Source organism: Melanotaenia boesemani, chromosome 4 (assembly GCF_017639745.1).
Source record: "Melanotaenia boesemani isolate fMelBoe1 chromosome 4, fMelBoe1.pri, whole genome shotgun sequence".
NCBI lineage: Eukaryota > Metazoa > Chordata > Actinopteri > Atheriniformes > Melanotaeniidae > Melanotaenia > Melanotaenia boesemani.
The window spans coordinates 32,857,807-32,880,439 of record NC_055685.1 but is presented as its reverse complement, the minus strand read 5'-3'; the positions used below and the strand labels follow the sequence as shown (position 1 = coordinate 32,880,439).

Below are 22,633 nucleotides of genomic sequence, written 5' to 3'. Positions count from 1 at the left end.
CACACATACATGGTTGTCAGTTATGTATTTATATATCTTCTGCTCTTATATCTTAGGAGCGCAAGAAATTTGGTCCTCTGGGCTGGAACATTCGCTATGAGTTCAATGAGAGTGACCGAGAATGTGCTCTGCTAAACTTGAACCTTTACTGCAAAGACCGTACCATCCCTTGGGATGCTCTGATTTATATTACTGGTAGGTGTGATTAATTTACATGTAGCACATGCTTATTGATAACACACATTAATCTTGTAGGGTAAAGGACTTTAATATTCTGGTGTAAATGGCATGGAAAAGGGATGACCTGGCAGAACAGACGATGATATGGCAGCCTTTTTTTGAGTCTCTTCTACTTAATGTCTGTGCATTAAAGACCCCTTAATGATTTAATGCAATTCTGTTGAGATTTCAGTGTGATATCTAGCAGTAGGGATACATCCATAAATCTTTGCAGATGTTTCTAAGTTGTACAACTTTTATTATACTGCCTATGAAAATGCATCTGGAGATTTGTGTGTGGTAGGATTTTAGTACTTTGCTGTAGCAACTAATAATTTAATAATATCCAATATCCTAATAATTGTGGCCATTTCAAATGTAGTAAAGCCAATATTCTATTACCTTTCCTGTAATATATATTTCAACCTGGTCTTTTTTATGTACCAGTCATATTATATTATTGGATGCGGTTAGTACATTTTCCAAGGATTTTTTTCATCTTTTTTCTTCTTTTCAGGCTAGCCTAATTAACCAACAGCATAATAACTTATTATTGGCAAAAAGTTAATGAAACTGTTATGAAAAAGTGGAAATCCAAATGTTTGCTTACTTAAAACATGACTGTAACAAGATTTGACCTGACAAAGATGTCATGTTTGTCCAGCTTTCTTACTGAGCTGTAAAGCTTTTTTTAATCATGAGGCAGTTTTTACATTTTATTCTAATTTTTAAATCATACATAATAATGTGGAAATTTCAGTTGGATTTAAATATGTGAATTTTATATTTATTATGGTCTTCCTTAGACTTCTGTAAAATTATGAACACAACAGAGGCATCTTTTTCATTATCAATGCTTATCAAACAGTATCTCCAAAGTTCATTTGTTTTCTTAATCTGGTTTCCTATTACGCCTCCGTGTAATTATGTGCTGCCTTCAGTCGCAGAGGAGCACACCACAACAAATTGATGCCGCTCGCTGTTTTTATCACACAACTGTGTTATTAGTTTAATCCTTAATTCTGACAGTCCTTGAGAGCCAGAGCTACACATTCTTTAAGGAAAAGAATTTTGGCTCAATCCAAGCATGATATTGCCTTTTTCCTTGTCAATGTAAAAAAAAAAAAAAAAAAAAGCCTGTGCTGGCTTTACTGTGCCTTCAGTTTACCAAAGACTGATCTTAGATTTTTCTGATTATCCACTCCCTTTCTTACTTTCTTATATAACTGAATGTCGGTTTGGAAAGTACTGAGTACTGAGTTTCTGGAGTTAAATTTAATTTAAAATGTATAATTTTCTCTCTTTCTTTAATAATTTTGCAGAAGGTTTTTCTTGACTTGACTTTCTTGACTTTTAATGACTGTTTTATATATATAAAAATTTGCATTGTGAATAACTTTTCAGGAAGCTGTTGTCCTTTAAAACTGATTCCTATCTGTCCTCTTCAATCAGAATAAAGTAAAGGTCAATAGGACAGGTGATAAGATGAAGTGTGAATATATCCTGCTGTGAAAAATGCACAAGATTGAGGAGGCCAAGAACACACTTCTCTAATGAGACTTCTCTACTCCTCTGTATATCAAAGATAAATATCCTTGTAAATGTGTTTAAAAGCCTAAATAACTGTTAATTATGCTGGTGATTTTCAATCATTTGAGTATGGCACAGTTGTCTGACCTCAATCTGAGATCAAATCAGGGATGGTCATTAAAACAGCCACCTTCTCCATAATTGACACAGCAACTCTTTTTTTGTCTTTGTGCTCCACAGCTGAGATCACATATGGAGGCAGAGTGACAGATGCCTGGGACCAACGCTGCCTCCGAACAAACCTCAAAAGTCTTTTTTCTCCTGAGACGCTGCAACCTGGCTACACCTACTCCTCCTCAGGTACCTTCAGTCTGGTTTGCTCCCTTTATCCTTCCTTTGCTGGATTTAAAACAAGAAGAAAGTAACAAGCACAATTTCCAGGAAAATACAATTCACTGCAGCGTGTGTTTCTGTTTTCAGAACTTTCTATATTTTTCTTGGATTAATGATTTCCCCCCACACTCCTCTTGTGTGCAAGGTATTTACTATTCTCCAGACACAGATGAGCTGGACCAGTACAAGCAGTACATTGAAGGGCTTCCAATCATAGATGACCCCGAGGTGTTTGGCATGCATGAGAATGCCAGCCTAGCTTTCCAGGTTAGGAAAGGTTCATTTTAAAATACAATACAATACAATTTTATTTTTATTCACAGATGTAGACTATAAATTTTACTTTATATACATTTTTGTTCCCAGCGACAAGAAACCATGACCTTAATAAACAACATACTGGATGTTAATCCTCGTTCTTCAGCATGTCAAGGAGCTAAAAGTAATGATGACATTGTCTGCGAGCTCGCAAAATCTATACTGGCCAAACTACCTGGTATATACACACCCCAAAATCACAAAACATGCCATTTCTTTGTTATCACAACAAGATATAAAACCATGAGCTCAATACCAAAATGATTTTTTAACTGCACATGCTTGTCTTTATAATTATTTCTTAGTTTGTCTCTTTTTCTTGTCCACTTGAGCAGAGTGCCTTAACATGGAAGCAGCAGTGGAAAAACTATTTGTCAGAGACAAAAATGGCCGCCTGAACTCCCTCACAACTGTTTTGGGCCAAGAAGCAGTTCGATTCAACAACTTGCTAAAAATTCAGAGGGTGACACACAACTCACACACATGAACACATACAACTGAATGATGGCTATTTCACAAGTTGCATCTTATATAATATATAAGCACATATAATATAATAATATATATAACCACACATCCAGCAGCATTATTTCTACCGGTTGTTTTTTTCTTCATAACCTGATGTGTTATTGCCCCCAGGTGTCTCTTATCACTCTGCTGAAGGCCATAGAAGGTCTGGTTGTGATGTCAGAGGAAATGGATCAAATCTATACAAGCTTCTTGAACAACCAAGTTCCCACCCACTGGACAAACTCTGCCTACCCTTCCCTGAAACCTCTGGCTTCCTGGGTCAGAGATTTGACCCTCAGAACATCCTTCATCCAGGTTTAGAATATCACACAGCTACTTTACATACAAAACAAATGTATGTGTTTAGTCCCTATAAATTAACCCTGAATTTTAGGAAAAGGCTGCAATGAATCCATGTATTTTTCATTTTCTCAGTTTTTTTTTTCCATGAGAACATATGAGGAGTAAAATTGCTATATCAAATATAATTTTTCAAAGTTCCACCTTTTTTTTGCAACCACTCGGTGCTTCTAGCTGGAGCTCAGAGCTTTTGAGGAAGGCGTCTTTACTGTTGTTCCTTTTCAGGAAATTTGTCACCCTAACCAAGAAACTGAAGGAGAAGCAGTTCTAGATTTCTATACAGAGCTGTACCATACTGTATATGTCAGACATGATCACAAGAAAGACAGAATAGTGCATTTGTAGAAATAAATTGGGTGGTCAGTGAGTGTTGGTAGTGAATGCTATGCTTTTGCTGTAATTTGTGTGATGGCTGATTGTGCACACTTATCAGCAAGTAGGAGTACTTTTTTGATGAGACCCTGAGATAAAGTGTTCCCAGCATCCTGCCAGTGGATTTCTGCCACAGAATAACGTTTGCTCGTAGTTAATGTTCGTAGTTTGATTTAATTTTTATTCAAGAAAGCCAACGGAAAAAAATTAACTAATCAGAGATAAGTGAAAACATGCAGAATGGTTCACTTCCTTCTTCTGGCTCAAGCTCTCTTTGCATCACTGACGCTCACAAACCCTGATATCTGACTATATGTACTAATTTTATCATCTTTTGTCTGTGTAAGCATGCATGGATTTCTCTGTTTGATTAGTGTTTTGTCTCATTTAGTTATAAAACAGTGGTAACACATAACCATCCTGTTCATCCCTGAGGCTTATAACATCTTTCCAAAGCACCCCCCTCTCCCCTTCTCTCTGTCTCCCTGTACACCCTGTCAAGCATTTGGTTCATTTACCCTGACTTAAGCTGTTCTTCCGTAAGACTAGTTTGAACATGTGTATTGCACAATCCCTAAAATTCATTCTCACACACAAAACAAAGAAAAAAAATAGTGAACAGTTGCATCAGTTGATGAAGTTCTGGGTATCAGCTTAGTTAGACTGAAGAGAGAATTCACCTCACTGAGGGTGCAGGTTTTCTCACTGACTCACCTTCAGCTCCTACATGGAACAGGATGCATGTAATGTACAATAATATGCTGAAGAGAGTGTGTTAGATACACAAACTTTAATGTAACCTCCCTCTTTCCCTCCCTTTTCATCGCCTCAAGGCTTGGATCACACGTGGTCAGCCCAAATCTTTCTGGATCTCTGGGTTCTTCTTCCCTCAAGGCTTTCTCACTGGTAAAACAACATTAAAATATCTACATTTCTTAACTGTACGGTTATTGTTTAGTTGTTCTTTTTTTGTTTGTTTTTTTTTTTTTTTTGTCATAAAAAAGTATGTCCTAGAATTACAGGGATCACAAAATAACAAGATTAGTTCTTATCTAAGTCTTGACCTTTACTATCTGTTGATCTTTATTAATTTGTAATATTATGAATAATTATGTATTTTTTAGGAAATGTAATTGGGTTATGTGCTGTTGCTCTCAGCTGAATGTCATGGTTTATTTGAAAGACAATAGTAACGGTAAAATCTATGAAAAAACAAATAATGACAGATGATCCAATACTTTAGTCCACTGTCCTCTTTGCACGACACATAAACCATAAAGCTTAGCTCTCTCTGAACAGCAGTCATTGCAGTGTTTAGTTAAATGTTTAAGTTCTTCAGCTCAGTTATTTAGTTATTTAATTTTAACTACATGGTTAGCGTCACTAATGTGGAAGCCGCCCAATTCAATTTAATACAATTTAATGTAAGAGCTGCATGGTGGTGTGTGGAGGGGTTTAAAAAGGGGGGCTTTCTGTGCTGAGTTTGCATGTTCTTCCCGTGTATGCGTGGGTTCTCTCCGGGTACCCCAGCTTCCTCCCATCATCTAAAGACATGCATGTTAGGCTAAGTGGTCACTAAATTCCCCCTAGGAGTGAATGCAAGTGTGAATGGTTGTATGTGTCTCTGTGTTGGCCCTGTGACAGACTGGCGACCTGTCCAGGGTGTACCCTGCCTCTTCCCTGCTAATTGCTGGGATCTCCAGCACCCCACAATCCTGAATTGGACTAAGTAGTATAGAAAATTATTAAATGAATAATTGAATTGAATTGAATTGAACTGAACTGAACTGAATTGAATTGAATTGAATTGAAATTCCTGTGGGGATATTATGATGTTGTAATTGTAAATGATTGTAAGTAATTGTAAATTATATTATTCCGAGAGTGATGGCTCTTGGCCAGAATGACTTCCTGTATCTTTCTGTTTCTGTCTTGCAGCTACTTGAAGAAGTCTTTACCTAAACACACTCAATTTTTTGTTTACTGTGTTTTATAGAGAGTGCAAAGAATTTTCCATAATATTCAAGTAAAGGTTCTTTATATTCAATTTACCATATACAGAGTAAAATAAAGGATTTAAATGGTAGCAGCATGCGTTTTTGCAGCATTTTTTATCCAGACAATCAGATCCCGAAGATCCAGATCATTCCCCACCACAGAACCAGCCTTCTTGATCTTGATTCTTGATATGGAGAGAAACTCATTGCTATGTCCCGTGTTCAGATCTTTTACTTTGCCATTACATGTCCAACCTGTGCAGCACTGTACAGACCAAAACAGCAGGCTCACTTCAGCTGATACTTTGAGTTCAAAAGTATTTTTTGATATTTTGAATTAGATATTTTACAACAGTTTTTCACTATTTGCCCAAGATAAAAGGGTTGAAAGATGTCAATAGTTTTATGATGGAATTAGCAATCTGTGCTTCTAGATATCACTACAGAAATGAATTGGTCCTGTGAGAAGCAAAATCTGTGTATTTTCCTCCTGCCATAATATTCCTTTGCTGTAAAAATCTATTAGCTAATGATAATTATGTCTAAAAAGAGACACAGTACACACCAAACTGTTTAATCCTTCTTGGCTGACAGTAGTATAATATCTACATCCAGTTTTATTCTTTAAGTCCTTCTGTCTTGGAACATTTCAGATGAAAAGTAACTAAATGAAAATTATTTTCTTATGTTCTTTTGATTTCTTGCCCATAGGAGTACTGCAGAATCATGCTCGGCATTACAATTTGCCCATTGATGAGCTCAGCTTCCGCTTCAACATCATACCAGTATACAGAGATGAGGCGGCTGTCTGTGAGGCTCTGAGAAGTCTAACTGTCCATGAAAAACTGGACATAGATGATGAGGTACCAGATATTTAGATGTTGAGAAACAACTATACTTAATGCTTTACATTTCTGATTATTCCCACATCAAACACTGCTCTTTTCTATTTAAAATAGAATTTGCCAGTTTATTGCTTGAAGATTAAAGTTATGAGTAAGCAGTTCTGTTTAAACCTGTTCTTGTGTGGTACTGAAACTTCCAGTTCAAATGTAATCCAGAATATATACCTCAAGGGGTCAAGAAAAAGCTACTTAATATTTAGGAGGTGCTCACAAAAGAGGACTGGTCAGACATACCAGTGCAAAAAGGCAAAGATTGTTGATATTGATTTATAGAATAGCTGCCAGTTTATATAAAGATACAGAGAACACTTAAATATTGCTATAATTTGTGAATATGTGCACATCTGTTGTTTTGAGCCATGATAGGAAAGTAATGATTATGGTAGAAAACTAACATTATAGTTTAAAACATAACTGCCATGTGAAAATTAGTGAGCTGTGAAAAAACAGAAGGAAATAATAGATTTAAAATGAAAACTTGATTATTGTATTTTAAAAATGCCTGCCTACCTACCTTGCCTTGCCTAAAAATATCATATCTTATCAATAACTTCTTTATCTGATTTGTGGAAACCACAGTTACTAGATCCAGAGGATGGTGTACTTGTACACGGCATGTTCATGGATGCCAGTCGCTGGGATGATGTCAACATGGTGATTGATGATGCGCTGCCTCGGGTGATGAACTCCATGCTGCCGGTGGTGCACTTTGAACCAAAGCAGAACCATGTGCCGGATCCTGACCTCTACCATGCACCACTGTACAAGACCTCTGCCAGAGCAGGGACTCTGTCCACCACAGGTACATACTAACGCCACACAAAGAGCCACTCCACAAAGGAAAGACTCACAGATATGGTGGTTGATGTGGTTCATAGCCATGAGGGGGCGGGTCTGGAAGAGGGGGCGACGACAGGCTTAATGAACAGGGTGTAAATCTCCATCTTAAAATCAGCTCTGCTAAATCATGAACTTTGTAGCTGTAACAGGTAACCACTTCGTTAGCATTGCAGTGGGGACATGAAGTGATGATGACAAAACAGCCCGTATTTAAGCAACATGTGACAGGAAACGGAACCTGAAATCACTTCTGTTGTGACTTGGAAGCTGTATAAACAAAATAAAAATAAATTAACTTGACCTTCTAGTGGGGGTGGCGGGTCTCATTGGAGGGGCAACAGTGTAATGGTAGGGGAACACTGTGCACAGATACTTGAAAATTTCTCTTTTTTTCAACTTTTAACTGCAAGTAATGCAAGCAAAGTGAAGTAACAGACCTAAAATTTGATTCTACCAAACGCTATATGAAAGAAGCCGTTTGAACACATATATGTGAATCTGGTACTGGTTCAGTTTTATTTTTTCGTGTAAAAGCTTTCAGTTTTCATACCAGGTAAGCAGATTCTTTCTGAGGGTATGGTTTCCCACTAAACAAGATTTGTTTCCTTATGTTTCATCTCTCCCTCCAGGTCACTCAACTAATTTTGTTGTGACTGTAATGCTTCCCTCCAAGCGACCCAGTGATTACTGGATATCAAAAGGTTCTGCACTCCTGTGCCAGCTGGATGATTAAGTTTTTAAGGACAAAGTAGAATTTTAAATGTTTCTCAATCAAAATAATCAATACACAACCTTGAATTAACTTTATATCTTTTGTTGAATTAGTTGTAAAGATTTTCACAAACACAATTTATGCTGAAAGTGCTTACTACACATGTACAGTAATAAAGATTTGTGATTGATATATCAGCTTCTTTCTTGTACGCATGAGTATTTGAATGCATTAAAGGATGTTTTATGCAGCAAGTCACTGGATGTGTCTACCAGCTAAATTTTATAAGATACAGCATCAGGGAGAGACAAAATGCTAAAATGGATAAAACTTTTGCAAAAAGAAAATAGAATTCTATGGGATGTAGATATCTGTGGAAAATGATGTTTAAAAAAAACACTGTTTCCAACCTAATGACAAGAAAAACAGATTTAAAAAAAATCTGTCATTAGTTAGCGCTTTAGCATTTTTAGCCATGTATTAAGATTGTGGAAGGCCCAGAAAGCCACTTGCGGCTTCTGAGCCACAGGTTGCAGACCCCTGGTATAAACGAAAATGCAATGATTATCAAATGAAGAAATGTTTTCATCACAGACCCCCTCACCCATCAGAAACGGTTCTCCAGACAAATAAGTACGTAAAACCTCCACAATGCTGTGACAAGGCGCCTCACACACACTCTGCATCCCTTACTGCTTTTATAACTGTAAGCAGGACGTGTTTAAACATCAACCTGGGGAAGAGACTAAAACGATAGAATCATCAGCACAAGTGACAGATATTTTAAAGCACTCTTACATAAAGTTTTTTTTTCAACAGAACCACCGTAATCGCATAATATTAGCATAAAGTCACACAATAAATAACAATGACATTCTATATTGTGTTATAATAGTCCTATCAACGTTCATAGAAACAAAGTGTTAAAAGTGTAAGGAATTTGTATAAAGGTTTTGTTTTTCTGTCGATATGGCAGACAGCCGTGGTGTATGGTAGGGTCATAACAGGCTGTATATCAAATGAAAGGGTTCAATGTGAAATATCATGGACCATTCAGAAGAAAATAAAAAAAAACAGTGTGTCTTTTTCTTCGTCTGTTTCTAATTCAGTGTCAGTGTTTTGTCATCATTTACCATCTATCTTTACTCGGGTTTGGCAGCTGTTGCCGGAGCAGACATGATACACGGCACGCAGCTACTTCCCTGAAGCTGTACACTGATGACTTCTTCGTCTTTGACTCGTTCAATCAGAGGTGAAAAATTTCTTTATCATCTTCACTCAGATTTAACGACAGATAATAAAAACCTGAAAAATATGTGTAAATTATAAATCACTAGTGTTTATTTTTTGTTATTTTCTTCATGTGATAAGAAAGCAGAGCCATTCATTTCGGTTTTAATTCTGTTTAATTGCCTCCAACTAGTGCATATGGAGTGACTGCACAAATCCTTCATGCATGCATGATTTTTTTTGGCGCTCTTGAATCATGAACAGCAGCATCAGCTGACTGTTTAACCTCCGTTTTTAACCTCTTTTTTTCCAGTCATTTTTGTTATGAGTGTAGATTATGCACTATGAAAAAATGAATGTACTGTACTACACTGTTATTAGGAGAGAAATTGTAATGGAGAGGTTAGAAAATGGATTGAAGGAGTAAATGAGATTAAATGCCCCAGTCACTCTGAAACCTGATTAACAGTGTTTTATCATCAAACACACACACACACACACACACATACTTCAATCCCAGTGGATTAAGTCAGAGGGAACAGGGTGTGGTTGATGTCTGAAACAGATGGGTCAAAACACAACTTTTATTATTATTATTATTATTATTTTATTTATTTATTTTGTTATTTAAGGGGAAGAAAAAGAGGACTGAGATGAAAGCTTGAGACGTAAAGCTCACACACACAATGACAGCAGCTGGAGAAATACCAGGGCAGCTTTTAACTTGTATTTGACAACTAATCGACAGGTTTGTGATGATGAAAGGCACAGGTCAACAGCAGGTCAGCTGCACTCCTACTGTACTGCTTTATAATGCTGAAAACAGCCACTGAGTGACATTTAGTGTTTGCTATTAGCTGTCTAGGTCACACAGTTTATTCAACAGTAAAGGATCTAATTAAAAGTTTGAGCACAGCAGAAACTATTAACTTTTGTAATTACTTCAAGCCAAATCTAAAGGAATGCTTAAAAAATCTGTATTTTGTATCTGACTGCTGGTTGTACCTTCATGTTTAATATGTTTAATACTAGAAACACTCAGAGAGCACAGACCTCCGCCAAGCCATAGGGTCACTCACCTGAGAAAAACCCCCAAAGCCCACCTAGTTACCAACCCCATGCCCACACTCCTTTGGTTACTTCAAGCTAATACCACTATGTATTTTCTTCCTCAAGGTAGATGCCACATCCTATTTAGAACCACTGACCTTGGAAACATACCCTTAGATATAAAGATGAAGGAAATGGCTTGTATAGTCTTGAAGTTATTGAAGAAGTTAGCATTTTCTCTAATAGTGGCAATCCGGATTAACCACAGTCTTGTAATTTTTTTTTTTTTTTCCTGGCCATTATATTTAGTTAGAAGCTGTAAAATTATCTCTATCTCCCAATAGTAAAGAGTCCTTTAAAAGATTCCTGGATCCAGACAGTGATCCGGATCAACACCAAAATGCAATCACTTGTTCCTTATTTCTTTTCTGACATTTCCTGAAAGTTTAATCAAAATCTGTTCGTAATTATTTTAAGTTATGTTGCTGACAAACGCAGCTGAAAACAAAATCTCTGACTTTAACTGTCACACGTTAATTACGATAAATTACAAAAAATTACGTCCCTAGAGCTAGCTTTTGCAGCCGAGAATCAGACCGCCAGGGTCCCCGCCTCTGGCAGCCGCCCAGCTCACACTGCACCCAAACCCTATGGCCCCTCCTGCAGGTGGTGAGCCCACGGGAGGAGAGGCCCATGTCACCATTTCAGGCTGAGCCCGACCGGGCCCCATGGGCAAAGGCCGGCCACCAAGAGCGCGCCTCCGTGCCCCACCTCCAGGCCTGGCCCCAGAGGGGGGCCCCGGTGACCCACGTCCGGGCAAGGGAAACCTTGGTCCTTGCTTTCTGATCATCATAGGGGTGATTTCAGCCGCACTTCGCCTGGTCCCTCTACTAAACACCTGTTTGCCATGGGTGACCCTGCCAGGGGCATGAGCCCCCGACAACATAGCCTCTAGGATCGTCAGGATGCACAAACTCCTCCACCACGATAAGGTGGCGGCTCAGGGAGGACCAGAACCCCCAGCAGAACAAGGACTCCCTCTGACTGCAGTCAGAGCAGGAGCGGTGTCAGAAAGCTGCTGCTGGCTGATCCCGTCCTGTCTTACTGTCAGATATTAATGCCTATTAATGAAGAGTGGACGAAATCTTTTCCAGACCCGCCCCTGCATAGCTGAAAGTATAAATCCTTTCTACCACCTGTCAGCTACTGTTAGATCTGTGATCACCATCAGCCGTCATGATTCATGGAACAACAGAAGACCAGAGAAACACTATACCAGCCACTTTGTGCACAATGCTGGAAAAGAAGAAGAACAAAGTTTGGGTGTGGAACCCTCTCGACACGAAAAGTGTGGGTGTTAAAACACCATTATCCTCCAAATAACATGACTGAATTACTATTGGCTGCTCATAGTACATACAGAATGTCAAAGTAATAACATTTGTGGCAAAAATCAAGCAGAGGTGTTTCAGAGTCCCACTGGTAAACCTGTAACGTGTGTGTATGCGTGTAGACTGTTACGCTACAAATCCAAATGTACATTATGCTTATGTCCACAGAGATCTGTTACAGCTGAGCTGGCAGTAATTATGCCACCATAAAGAGCAAACATCATTCCCCAGGATTGCATAAGACTCAACCCAGGTGCTGTGCTCCACCTCAGGACTAGAAAAACGCTTTGTTGGGACAGTTTGCAGAGAAGGTGGAATGGGGACGTTGTCTCTGTTAGATTAGTCTGTGTGTGTGTTTGTGTGTACAGTGTGATACAGTGTAGTAGTAGTAGTAGTAGTAGTAGTATTTATTCAGTCATCACACACAATACAATAAATATAAACATTCTAGACAATATAAACTAGTCAACAGTCTTAACATTAGGTAATGACTGAAAAGGCACAGGCTGAAGCATGATGCTTATATATGCCTGTCCTACTTTCTTTTCAATTTAAGCTACCCTCCAACAGTAAACATAATACCAAAATACAAAATCATTCACAATTGTAACCTTAAAAATAGCTTTATAAACCATTCTTTTGAAAACCAAAAGCGATTTACACCCTCTAACATTTTTATTAGCATTGTTCCATAATTTTACCCCAACAATCGAAATACATCTCCTTTTAATCCCTTTTTTAGCTTTTTGTACAGCAAACTTACAAACATCTCTCAAATCATATTTGCACTCCTGTATTGAAAAAAACCTTTGTACACCGTCGGGGAGTGACTTTGTTTTAGCTCTAAACATTATTTGCATTATTTTATAATATACCAAATCCTTAAATTTCATAACATGTGATTTTATAAACATTGGATTAGTGTGATCATAGTAACCAGCCCTATTAATAATACGTATAGCTCGTTTTTGTAGTATGACTATTGAATTTATAGTCATTTTAAAAGTCGACCCCCACAATTCCACACAATAAGATATATAAGGAAGTATAAGCGAACAATATATTATATGCAAGGCCTTATAATTTAATATATCCCTAGATTTATAGAGGATTGCTATTGACTTTGATATCTTTCCTTTAATATAATCAATATGTTTTTTCCATGTTAATTTATGATCAATCACAACCCCTAAAAATTTTATCTCAAAAACTCTTTCAATTTCAACATCACAGATTTTTAATTTAATTTCCCCATCAATTCCTTTTTGATTTCCAAAAACCATGAATTTAGTTTTCTCAATATTGAGAGACAATTTATTAACATCAAACCAAGTTTTGAGTATTTCTAGCTCCCTTCCAATAGCATACAAAAGTTCCTTTAAATTTTTCCCAGAGCAAAATAAATTTGTATCATCTGCGAACATAACAAATTTTAACCTTTCAGTAACATTGCAGACATCATTAATATATAATAAGAAAAGTTTTGGACCAATCACCGATCCCTGGGGTACCCCACAGGTGACCTTCCGAAATCCTGACACAGTCTCATTAATTTGCACACATTGCTGTCTATTATCCAAGTAACTTTCCAGCCAAGAGTAAGCTATACCTCTTATTCCATACTTCTCCAGTTTTCTCAATAATTGGCTGTGATCAGTGTGGTGGAGTTTCAGCCACCAACAGCTGTCTGTCTGCGTGTAGTGAACCTTGAGATTAGATTTGGGCAATTTGAACATGTTATCACTTTGCTGGGCAGCATTTGGGGTGTGTGTGTGTGTTTTCGTACCTGTTTGTGTCAGCTGCCAAACTTCTTGAATAATGTCACAGGCAGTAAGAAGACTGGATCCCACCTGACTTGGTCTGAGTAAGCCATTCCTTCCTGCTGGGAAATGAGGAAGGTTGCTGATCTACACAGTCTGTAGGTGACGGGGTTAGAACATATCTGATCTCAATTTACTATACCAGCTTTGGGTGCAGAGTAGCTTAAGCCACAATTTTTGTGGCATTCTGAAATATTAACACTGCTCTGTCTGGTCGTGTGCACATAATTACATCCAAAAACTACTGAAAATAAATAAAAATTTGTTTATTCTACCATGGACTGCCTGAGGATGTTTAAGTTGGGAAAATGTATACATTTTTATTTTCTAATCAATAAATGTGAAAGTAATAATAAAAAAGGTCCATACAAAGATGCCTGTTTTTGTAAATTAACAGATATTAGGCTCAGTTCATAAAATCTCTTTCAAAAGAGTTACGCCAGCTTGTAATGCAAGATTTGACTTACATATTTCAGCATAAACTCATTTGCTTTGATTCTTGGAGAACATTTACATTGGACCACGATGTAGGGCCATTCTTGTGCAGAAGTATAGACCCAGGTGCCAGCGTTTAGCTAAAAAATTAGAAACAAGTCTTATATGACAAACTAACTTTGTGGCATCTCTGGTTTATCACTAAAAGCTATTCCTACATTCACATGATCCTTGTTTAATGATGAAAACATTAATGTTTTATATTTTACACACTAACACTTTAACAAGTATAAAAAAGTGCTGCCACTTTAGATATACTTTCTTACTGCAAGATAGTATATCTACTCTATCTCCTCTTTCACTGTACCTTTTAAAATAAATTCCTTACTAAATGGCAGTTGTGTAACTGTTGTGTGTTTAAATGTTTACTGTACAAAGATAAAAGTGTTTCCCCTCCTCTCATTAAACTCACAAGGAAGGAAGATAAACATTTTCATACAAGTTGTAGAGAAAATCTTACTTGTGACATTTGGCATTGTATTAAACGGATATGTGAACGATGCATACATCACTGCACTGAAGTGCTAACAATTATTACATTTTTCCTTTATTTCTCTTTAGTCATGTACCACAAGTTTTTATGTACATATTCAAATGAAGGTTAATCATACTGAAAATAGAGGCACAGACCACAAAGAAAGACCAAAGTACACCACTGGTGATAAAAAAAAGGAAGAAATTAAAAAGCACAGCATGGAAAACAGCAAACTGTCACATCCCCATTTCATTCATGTTATAAGTCGTCTGGTTGTTGCCTTTGCAGTGGTGCTGTTTAAACCAGTTCTGTTTTTAGCTGCAACCGGATGACTTGAGAAACAGTTTCTTTAAACTTTAAATTCTCCATTCACATCTTCAGTCCAGTTTCATTTGTGCATTTCAGTCATTCGTCATGAAACATTCTTTGAACTCCTTCATTTTTATTGATGCTTCTTGTATGAAAGAGCAACAACAGAAACAGGTGATCTCACAAAGAAACTATACAATTATCTGCATTTTGCTATCAGTTCATCTCATGTACATAGAAATGCTTTTCTTACTTCTACATCTTTGCATGTTCATGCTCTTTTTCTGAGAGGGTTTGGTGATCCAAGTTTTGTATATTTTTATATCTTTGTCTATTGAGGAATATTCTCACACTCCTTTGTCCACAAATAACTTTGACCTGCATGTGCTCTAATGTTGCTTTACAACCCCTGGCCAAAATAATGGAATCACCCCACTAAGGGGATGTTTACATCATTTTTATTTAGTAAAAAAAATACGTATCACAGATATAACACAAAACAATTTTATTCAATAGCTAAATATTCTGGCTTTGTTAAGACAATAATTAAAGTAAATTAAATATTTTTCTGTTTCAAGAGAAGGAAAATAAAAAATCACATTTTAAAACAAAACCTTGCACACATTTTAATATACAGCTGGGTGGACTTAATATAAAGCTGTTGTATCTGGCTGATGGAGGAGGAAATATAGCTCCAAGAACAGAGGATTATAAAACTCTTTCCAGAGGACAGTTCAACACAGAATACAGTAAAATAGTTTATTACAAAATTGCAACAATGCATGCAACAAATTATAGTAACAAAGCCAAAATTTTATCACTTATTAAAACTGTGAGCTTGTTGTATCTGTGATTTGACTTTATTCCATTTTTAATGTATTGTTTGATAAATATAATAAGGGATCAACCATCCTCCAGGAGTCATGATTGCATAACTTTTGTCAGGATTTATACAAAACACCAAGTGTATTAGCATATTAAGCAATACTGAAGAATTTATTTTACTCTGTGGACAAATCCCTTAATTTGTTTTCTAGTCAAAAGTTATGCAAGGATATTGATCCCTTTCAGTAAACTAACTTTGTGACACTGAAGTCACAGTTAGCAGCCACTTAGCTTAGCTTAGCATAAATAGCTGCTATTCTCCTTGAGCCTCTTGTAAACTGGCAGTGGCAGATTGAGTCTCTGCTGGTTGTTTTTAGGCTAAGAACTGCTGACCATAGCTTGTTTACTCTCCAGGAGAAACTTAAAGTGTATGACCATCTCTGTTATCTTTCACTGAATTTAGAAAGAACAGAAAAACAAGCGTAAGCCTTGCATCAGTGGTTATACAATGTAGGTGATTATAAATGACAAAATGCTACTTAATTTAGCAGAACTGCTGAGTTCAGCATCATGATCAATAATGTGCATTACTGCATGTAAATTTCAAACAAGACTAACTTTTTCTGTGTTATTGGATGAGAGATGATTTACAACGATGAAGCCATGTGAAAGGTGTACTGGCTATATCACATGTATTACTTCTGTGACTGTTGCTGCAACTGTCACATGCTGCATCATGTTACTTGTATTCCTCTGTAGTTTCTACTCAAATTCAAACTCCACTCAGGCCACGTGCTAAGTCTTACCAGTCAGAGTTCCATTTTCTAGTAAAGAGTAAAATAAATAAATCACGGGTGTCATATACCACCAGTGAACAGACAGAATGCTTAAGTGGTGAGAAGAGACAAGGTCTAACACAACTCTATTTCACAAGGTCACCCAGTAAACTGTGTTGTACATCAGATTAGCAAGACTTGTCTTTTGTTGCATATTAGAGTTTTTCTTCCTTAAGTACTCTGCACTACTAAAGATTAGGTCCATATGCATCACATGAGGGTCGATGAGTTTCAGTCAGAACCTGCTTTAACCTCATTTACACTGGAATTTTTTTTAGTACACACATCAATCAGATGCACAATGAAGTACTTTAAAAATATATGTAGTGTGAATTTAAGTCACTGAGAACATTTTTAAGGAACACTACATATCCTGTAACAGCACAACAGACGGAGGCTAGGAGAAAAGTAACATGCCCTCTAGATTTACATCACGGGTTAATAAACTCACTTGGAAAGAGCAGAACTGTGAATGTCACAGTTAAGTATGACTTCTACAGCTGCTGATAAAGCATCACATTAATGGACAGAGAACCTAGGTTTGAACTGAGCAAAGAGGAGGAATAGTAATGGTGGAATTAAAGGAAACCCAAATAATTTAAAGGCAAAGGGGTGGAAGTAAAGAGAAATCCAACTGCTGCATATGTGAAAAAGAGAGAGACATGGAAGATACAGTTTGTCAAAACTAATTTAACAGGTATTAATAGAACATATTGAAGTATTGGACATTTAATCAGAGAAACTAAATCATCTTAAACTCAGGAAAATTATAATAGGAGTTCCACTGTTTCCTTAGACTATATACAAAATGAATCATTGAATAATGAGTTACAGCCAAAATTATTTCTTTTGCATCCTAATAAAATCATGTTGTAAAATGTACATTTAGTCAAGATTTTTAAGAAAAAAATGTAATCTTACTACAGTACAGGTCTGAAAAAAATCACATTTTTTGACTGTACTATATTTAAAAATGAAAAACATTTATTCAAGAAAAAAGTATAGCAGAAACTTTAGCAAGAAAAACAGGAAAGCAAACAGGAGGAGAAGAGAATATTCTGATGAGATATGAAGCTAGACCGGTGATAAATGACAAGGTGCATCAGGTATGGAAATAAAAAGTGCATTTGAGTGAGTTTCTACATCATTAACTTCAGCATTTAGCCTCAATCGTTAATGTGGTGCACTGTTTGTGTGGCGTTAGCCAAGAGAGTCACCTTGCAGTGGAAAAACCACATCACCCCAATCATAAGCTGACAAATATGTGAAGATAGAGGGAGAGGTCAGATATACAAAGATTTAAGAAAACACTGAGCAACTGAGGCTTCACCTTGTAGTAAGGAGTATCTTTGTAAGGAACAGATGTAATTATGTTAGGATTCTTTACTGTTGCAGCAACTTTTCTTCTCTTTTGCCTCCAAGGATGAAGATCAGCCTTATGTGAAGTCTTTGGACACCGCCTCAATGAAATTAGGAGCTGACATGAGTATAGCAAAGGTGCAGATGATGGAGAATAGGGAGAAGGCCACCAGGCATAACCGATCCACAACTGCTGCTGCAAATTTCCACTCACTGCAAATTTCCTCCCCCACGTCCTGCTCCCGGAAGCGCCTTGCAATGTACTGCACTTCCTCCAGGATCTGCGAGATCACTGGAACCTGCTCCAACAGCAAAGTCCGGGTCTGGTCAGAGTGGATATTGTGCTGGGAGGTGTCATTGTGGTGGTTTCCTCCTCCACTGCCACCACCACAAACCAAACCTGAATCAGTGCTGGGTGGAAAAGCTGGGTTGTCTGTGCCCATCGAGTGGTAACCAAAGTACAGGTTCATGTTGCCATTAGTGGTGGTCGACTGTGTGGAGGCCTGCCCTGGTATGGTGTTCATTTGAATGCTACTGGTGCTGGTGTGGTGGGGAGGAGAGTGAGAGTATTTGTAAGTCAGAGGGCTGCTGGAGGTAACAGGTGATTTGCTTTCCTCTCCAGGCTTCTTCATGCGGAGGAACCAAGCGCACCAGTTAAGGAGAATGACTCGGACCTGGTTAAAAGAAGCAAAGGTGGATTGAGGAAGGGGGAAAAAGATTTTAAGTATATTTAAATAACTTTATTCTTTCTAATACTATAAAATTGTGCATAAGCTAGTTGGTTTCTGAATCATGAAAATGAAATTAAAAATGAAACATTATTTTAAAATATTTTAAGCAAGAAGAGTGTTAGTTTGTTTTTAAATAAACAGAAAATCTAAAAATGTCATCCCGATAACTTTGAGTGGGCTTGAGAATTTTTAACTCTTTAAGCACCACTACTGAACTTTGTGCATCTTCAGCATGTGTCTCTTCTCTGCGCTCTCTACAACCAGTGAAAGTCAGTCCAATGTTGACTCTTTCTCTGTTCCTTTCTTTTCCTCTGTTCTTCCAATAATGTCATCATTTATTTTTTTTTTTTTAGCTGAATCAGCCGTGGTGCTTGTTCATAAAAAGCTAGTGTGTTGCTATTCAGTTGTTGGCATGTAACATGATGCCTAATGCTGGAAAAGAAAAAAAGAAAAAGAAAAGAAAAAGTTGTGAGGTGCAGTTTCTCAGCATTAGGGTTCTGGTAATGACTGCTCCAGGAATGTGCATTATGAATGACAATGTAACATCAAAACACGTCAGAAGCGCTAGTTTTCAGGTTTAAAAAAAGTTATGAAGTGTTGCTTATGGGTTTGAAGCTAATTTCACTGCTGATCTATTAAAGTGCAACATGCCCTGTTCATAATCCCACTTCCAAAGCCCTGTTTTCCTTTTTTTCTCCCAACCAGATGAGGGTAGATCACATCCCAGATCGACTTAAATTGCTCTGCAGTAGCAATTTAAAGATCTGAAACTGAGCTAATCCAGTTTAAAAGGAGCAGTTCTTTGTTATATCAGGACTTTGTTAATCAATAAGCTTGAATTGATCTACTCTCCTGTAATCACAAAATAGTATCCCCTCTATAAGACTTCTATCTTTTATTAATTGATTGGTTTTTCATTTATTTATTTACAAATGATTAACTTACCCATCTAGGCATCTTGCCTCCGCGGGGATCGTGATGGTGGAACTGAAGAACGAGGACCGTTACCACCACAGACAGGCCCACAATCATCATGGTGCTTGCAAAGTACTGTGCTAAGGGGGAAGGGGTTGCGGGTAGAAACATATCCTGTATAACACGCTTTATACAAGACAGTTAATACAGAACTATATTTTTCATTTTTCATTTTGCTTTAATTTAGCTATCCTACATGTTCTTTGTGAGAAACATATGAACTAAGCAGAGTAACTTGGCAGAACTGAAGTATGGCCAAGTCAGTCATTTGGTTGGTTAGTCAGAGTTGAATTTATCCTTGTCAACTAACTCAAGGTCTGACCACCCCAAGGATTGACAGGAGAATGACTAATGTTTTGTTTCGTAATCTACATTCCAAGCAAAAGACATGCACATGCTTAATAGTGTAGAAACCACAAGACAGAAATATGTAGAAAAACACACTATTGGAGTAAAAGTGTTTTCTTGCATTTTACTTACACTATGTGATGCACCTGTGATTCTGCAAGACCAATCAAAATATTCTGTATTTCCATGTTTACTTGTCATTTTCATGTTTATTGTAATTTCCCTCTGGGATTAATAAATTATTTCTCATTTCATTTTTCGTGGTATTTAAGTGTTACTGACAGCTCTGTGAATGTTATTGAGAAATTTCTTTTGAGGATAATCTCTCAGTTTTGCTTCATCTGCATTGTGTTCTCCATCCAGCGTCATGAGGAAAACTTTGCTGAGGGCCTTGTTTTACATTACTGAGTGATCAGCTGATGCCGAGCGGCAACGCTGTCTGCAGTCCTCCCTCACATCTCTTAGCCTACTGCCTTTTCTACACTTCTCTGAATCAGCACAGTGTTACGCAGTTTATAGTCGCGGATCTTCAAATTCCTTCGCCTACATCTGTGCACCTACACCCCCCTCCCAACAGATCAGCAGTTGGTGAAGTTAAAACTGTTTTGCCATAGAGGAGCATGCTCCCAGCCTATCATGGCTGACTATAAATCTCCACATTTACCCTACGCCCACCCACCCTGTGGCACTATCCACCTTTCCTAGCTACCGCCTATAGCTCCCTGTTGTCTTAAGGAAAGATACTCCCTACAAATACACAATAAATTGCTTTTCTTCCCTTTTAATCACGTTCAAAGTCTTGTAATCTCCAAAATGTGTAATAATGAGAGCCAGATGTCTTACCAATCAGAGGAACAGAGTCTGAAGTAGCAGGCATGATCTCTGCCACCAGCAGCATGAACACTGTTAGCGACAGGAGCACTGTTATGCCTGAAGAAAGAGAAGAACAGAAGAGAAATTCTGTCATTACTTGTCTACTTTTCTCTTTAGAGAACTCAGAATAAATGCAGCTTTTTGGCTTTGACATATGTTAAAAAAGGTGTGTATTTATTTTGGAGTGTTTCTTTTATATTTATGATGACCCTTTCTCAAATGCTGGCATTTTGAAACAAGCTGACATTTTCAGGTCCAGGTGATTATCTTTGCTGTATTTAGGACGGCTCTTTCATTCATCTGCTGTTGAACAGAATCCAACATGAATGCTAATCCACAGCCTTAATGTCAGCATTAGCATAGCACAATTACAAATAAATAGTTTAGCAATAGCATTGGGATCCGGTGGGCTGATCCCACTGAAGCAGGGGTAAAATATCTAAACGTCAAGTCTTTGTCTTGCTACGTTAGTCTTAGACTGTTTATGTGTCTGCAGGGATGTGCTGTTGTGAGTCTGTTTCTGTACCCAGTGAGATCTTTTCTCCAGAGTCAGCAGGGAGCAGGAAGACCAGCAAGGCCAAGCCAGAGATGAGCACACAGGGGATGAGCAGGTTGAGGCCGTAATACAAAGTCCTGCGGCGCATAGTGACTGTGAACGTAACATCAGGGTAAGGCTCCTTACAGCATTCATAGTAAAGCTCATTACGCTTTGCCGGTACACCTGGGAGACAAATGAAGAATGTGAAGGTGTCAGTCAGAAGTCAAAAATGCTGAATTATTCAAAAAGGTTCATTGCTAGTCCCAATTCAATCAATTATTCATAAAAGTGCACATGAGGTGGTGGAATGTGTCTGTTTTTACAGATGTTAAATCAGTACAGTAGCAATAAAAACTTAATAGGTAAGAGAGACAGTTTGTGATCTAAAGGTCACTTATTTAAATTCCTAGAAAGAAAATTGTAAAAAACCACAACCACTCTCAGATCACAGAAGAGAAACACTGTTGTCCTGTCACTGCATCTACATTTCCCATTTAAGATTTTAATTAAAGGCATACTCTAGACTTAGTCCCAGAATCTTCATATCTGAATATTTAAAACCATATCCAAAATGGCAGCTACTTGTTGGAAAGTAATGTTTGAGCTCTGAGTTTGGACATTCACAACCTGGCAGCTGAATTCCTCCTCACTACATCTGTTATTGAACATGTTTAATGATATCAACAAAGGGGTTTGTTAACAGCTTAGGTTTATGTACAGCCCAATTTCTTGTGGATTCTGCCAATGTACTTCACTGCCAGCACGCACTTTTTATTTATACATTTTTCTATGTTTCTGCATAAACAGCAAGGTACCATATGACATTTGGGGATCCAGCCTCACTCCAGAATGTGTGAAAGCTATATAAGACTACAACCCAAAATATAGTGATTTTACTATATAGGCATAACTTTGGGCTCTGGGATCCAAAATCATTGTACACCTTCCTCCATCTTTTCAAATAGTAATGTTTATAAAGTTTGTATTACATGAAATTGTCTAAATTGACCAGAATTTACAATTAATACATTTCAAGGCTCCAAATATGTTGCATCCCTGCAACCCATCCATTTTCTATACCTGCTCATTCCAATGCAAGCTAACGAGGGCTGGATCCTGTCCCAGCAGCTACTAGGCACGAGGCAGGGTACACCCTGGACAGACTGCCAGTCCATCACAGGGTTGTTATGCCTTTTTGTTGTTATGTTAAATATTTTTAAAA

At 37.5% G+C, this 22,633-nt stretch overlaps 2 protein-coding genes across 2 annotated transcripts in view; one reads left to right on the top strand and one right to left on the bottom strand.

Moving 5' to 3' along the window:
* dnah6 (dynein, axonemal, heavy chain 6) overlaps nt 1-8,359 on the top strand; it is a 60,550-nt gene extending 52,191 nt beyond the window's left edge. The window contains exons 71-80 of the mRNA XM_041982864.1: nt 57-195; nt 1,990-2,109; nt 2,288-2,409; nt 2,509-2,638; nt 2,796-2,923; nt 3,100-3,285; nt 4,536-4,608; nt 6,411-6,562; nt 7,184-7,406; nt 8,074-8,359. Coding sequence (XP_041838798.1) covers nt 57-195; nt 1,990-2,109; nt 2,288-2,409; nt 2,509-2,638; nt 2,796-2,923; nt 3,100-3,285; nt 4,536-4,608; nt 6,411-6,562; nt 7,184-7,406; nt 8,074-8,177 — 1,377 coding nt within the window. The 3' untranslated portion in view covers nt 8,178-8,359. The remainder of the gene's footprint in view (nt 1-56; nt 196-1,989; nt 2,110-2,287; nt 2,410-2,508; nt 2,639-2,795; nt 2,924-3,099; nt 3,286-4,535; nt 4,609-6,410; nt 6,563-7,183; nt 7,407-8,073) is intronic.
* Nucleotides 8,360-17,558: 9,199 nt separating this feature from the next.
* Nucleotides 17,559-22,633, bottom strand: part of LOC121638982 (neuronal acetylcholine receptor subunit alpha-7-like) — a 52,875-nt gene continuing 47,800 nt past the window's right edge. The window contains exons 7-10 of the mRNA XM_041984112.1: nt 21,400-21,594; nt 20,844-20,930; nt 19,623-19,732; nt 17,559-18,620 (exon numbers count right to left, since the gene is read on the bottom strand). Of these exons, the coding sequence (XP_041840046.1) occupies nt 18,024-18,620; nt 19,623-19,732; nt 20,844-20,930; nt 21,400-21,594 (989 nt within the window). The 3' untranslated portion in view covers nt 17,559-18,023. The remainder of the gene's footprint in view (nt 18,621-19,622; nt 19,733-20,843; nt 20,931-21,399; nt 21,595-22,633) is intronic.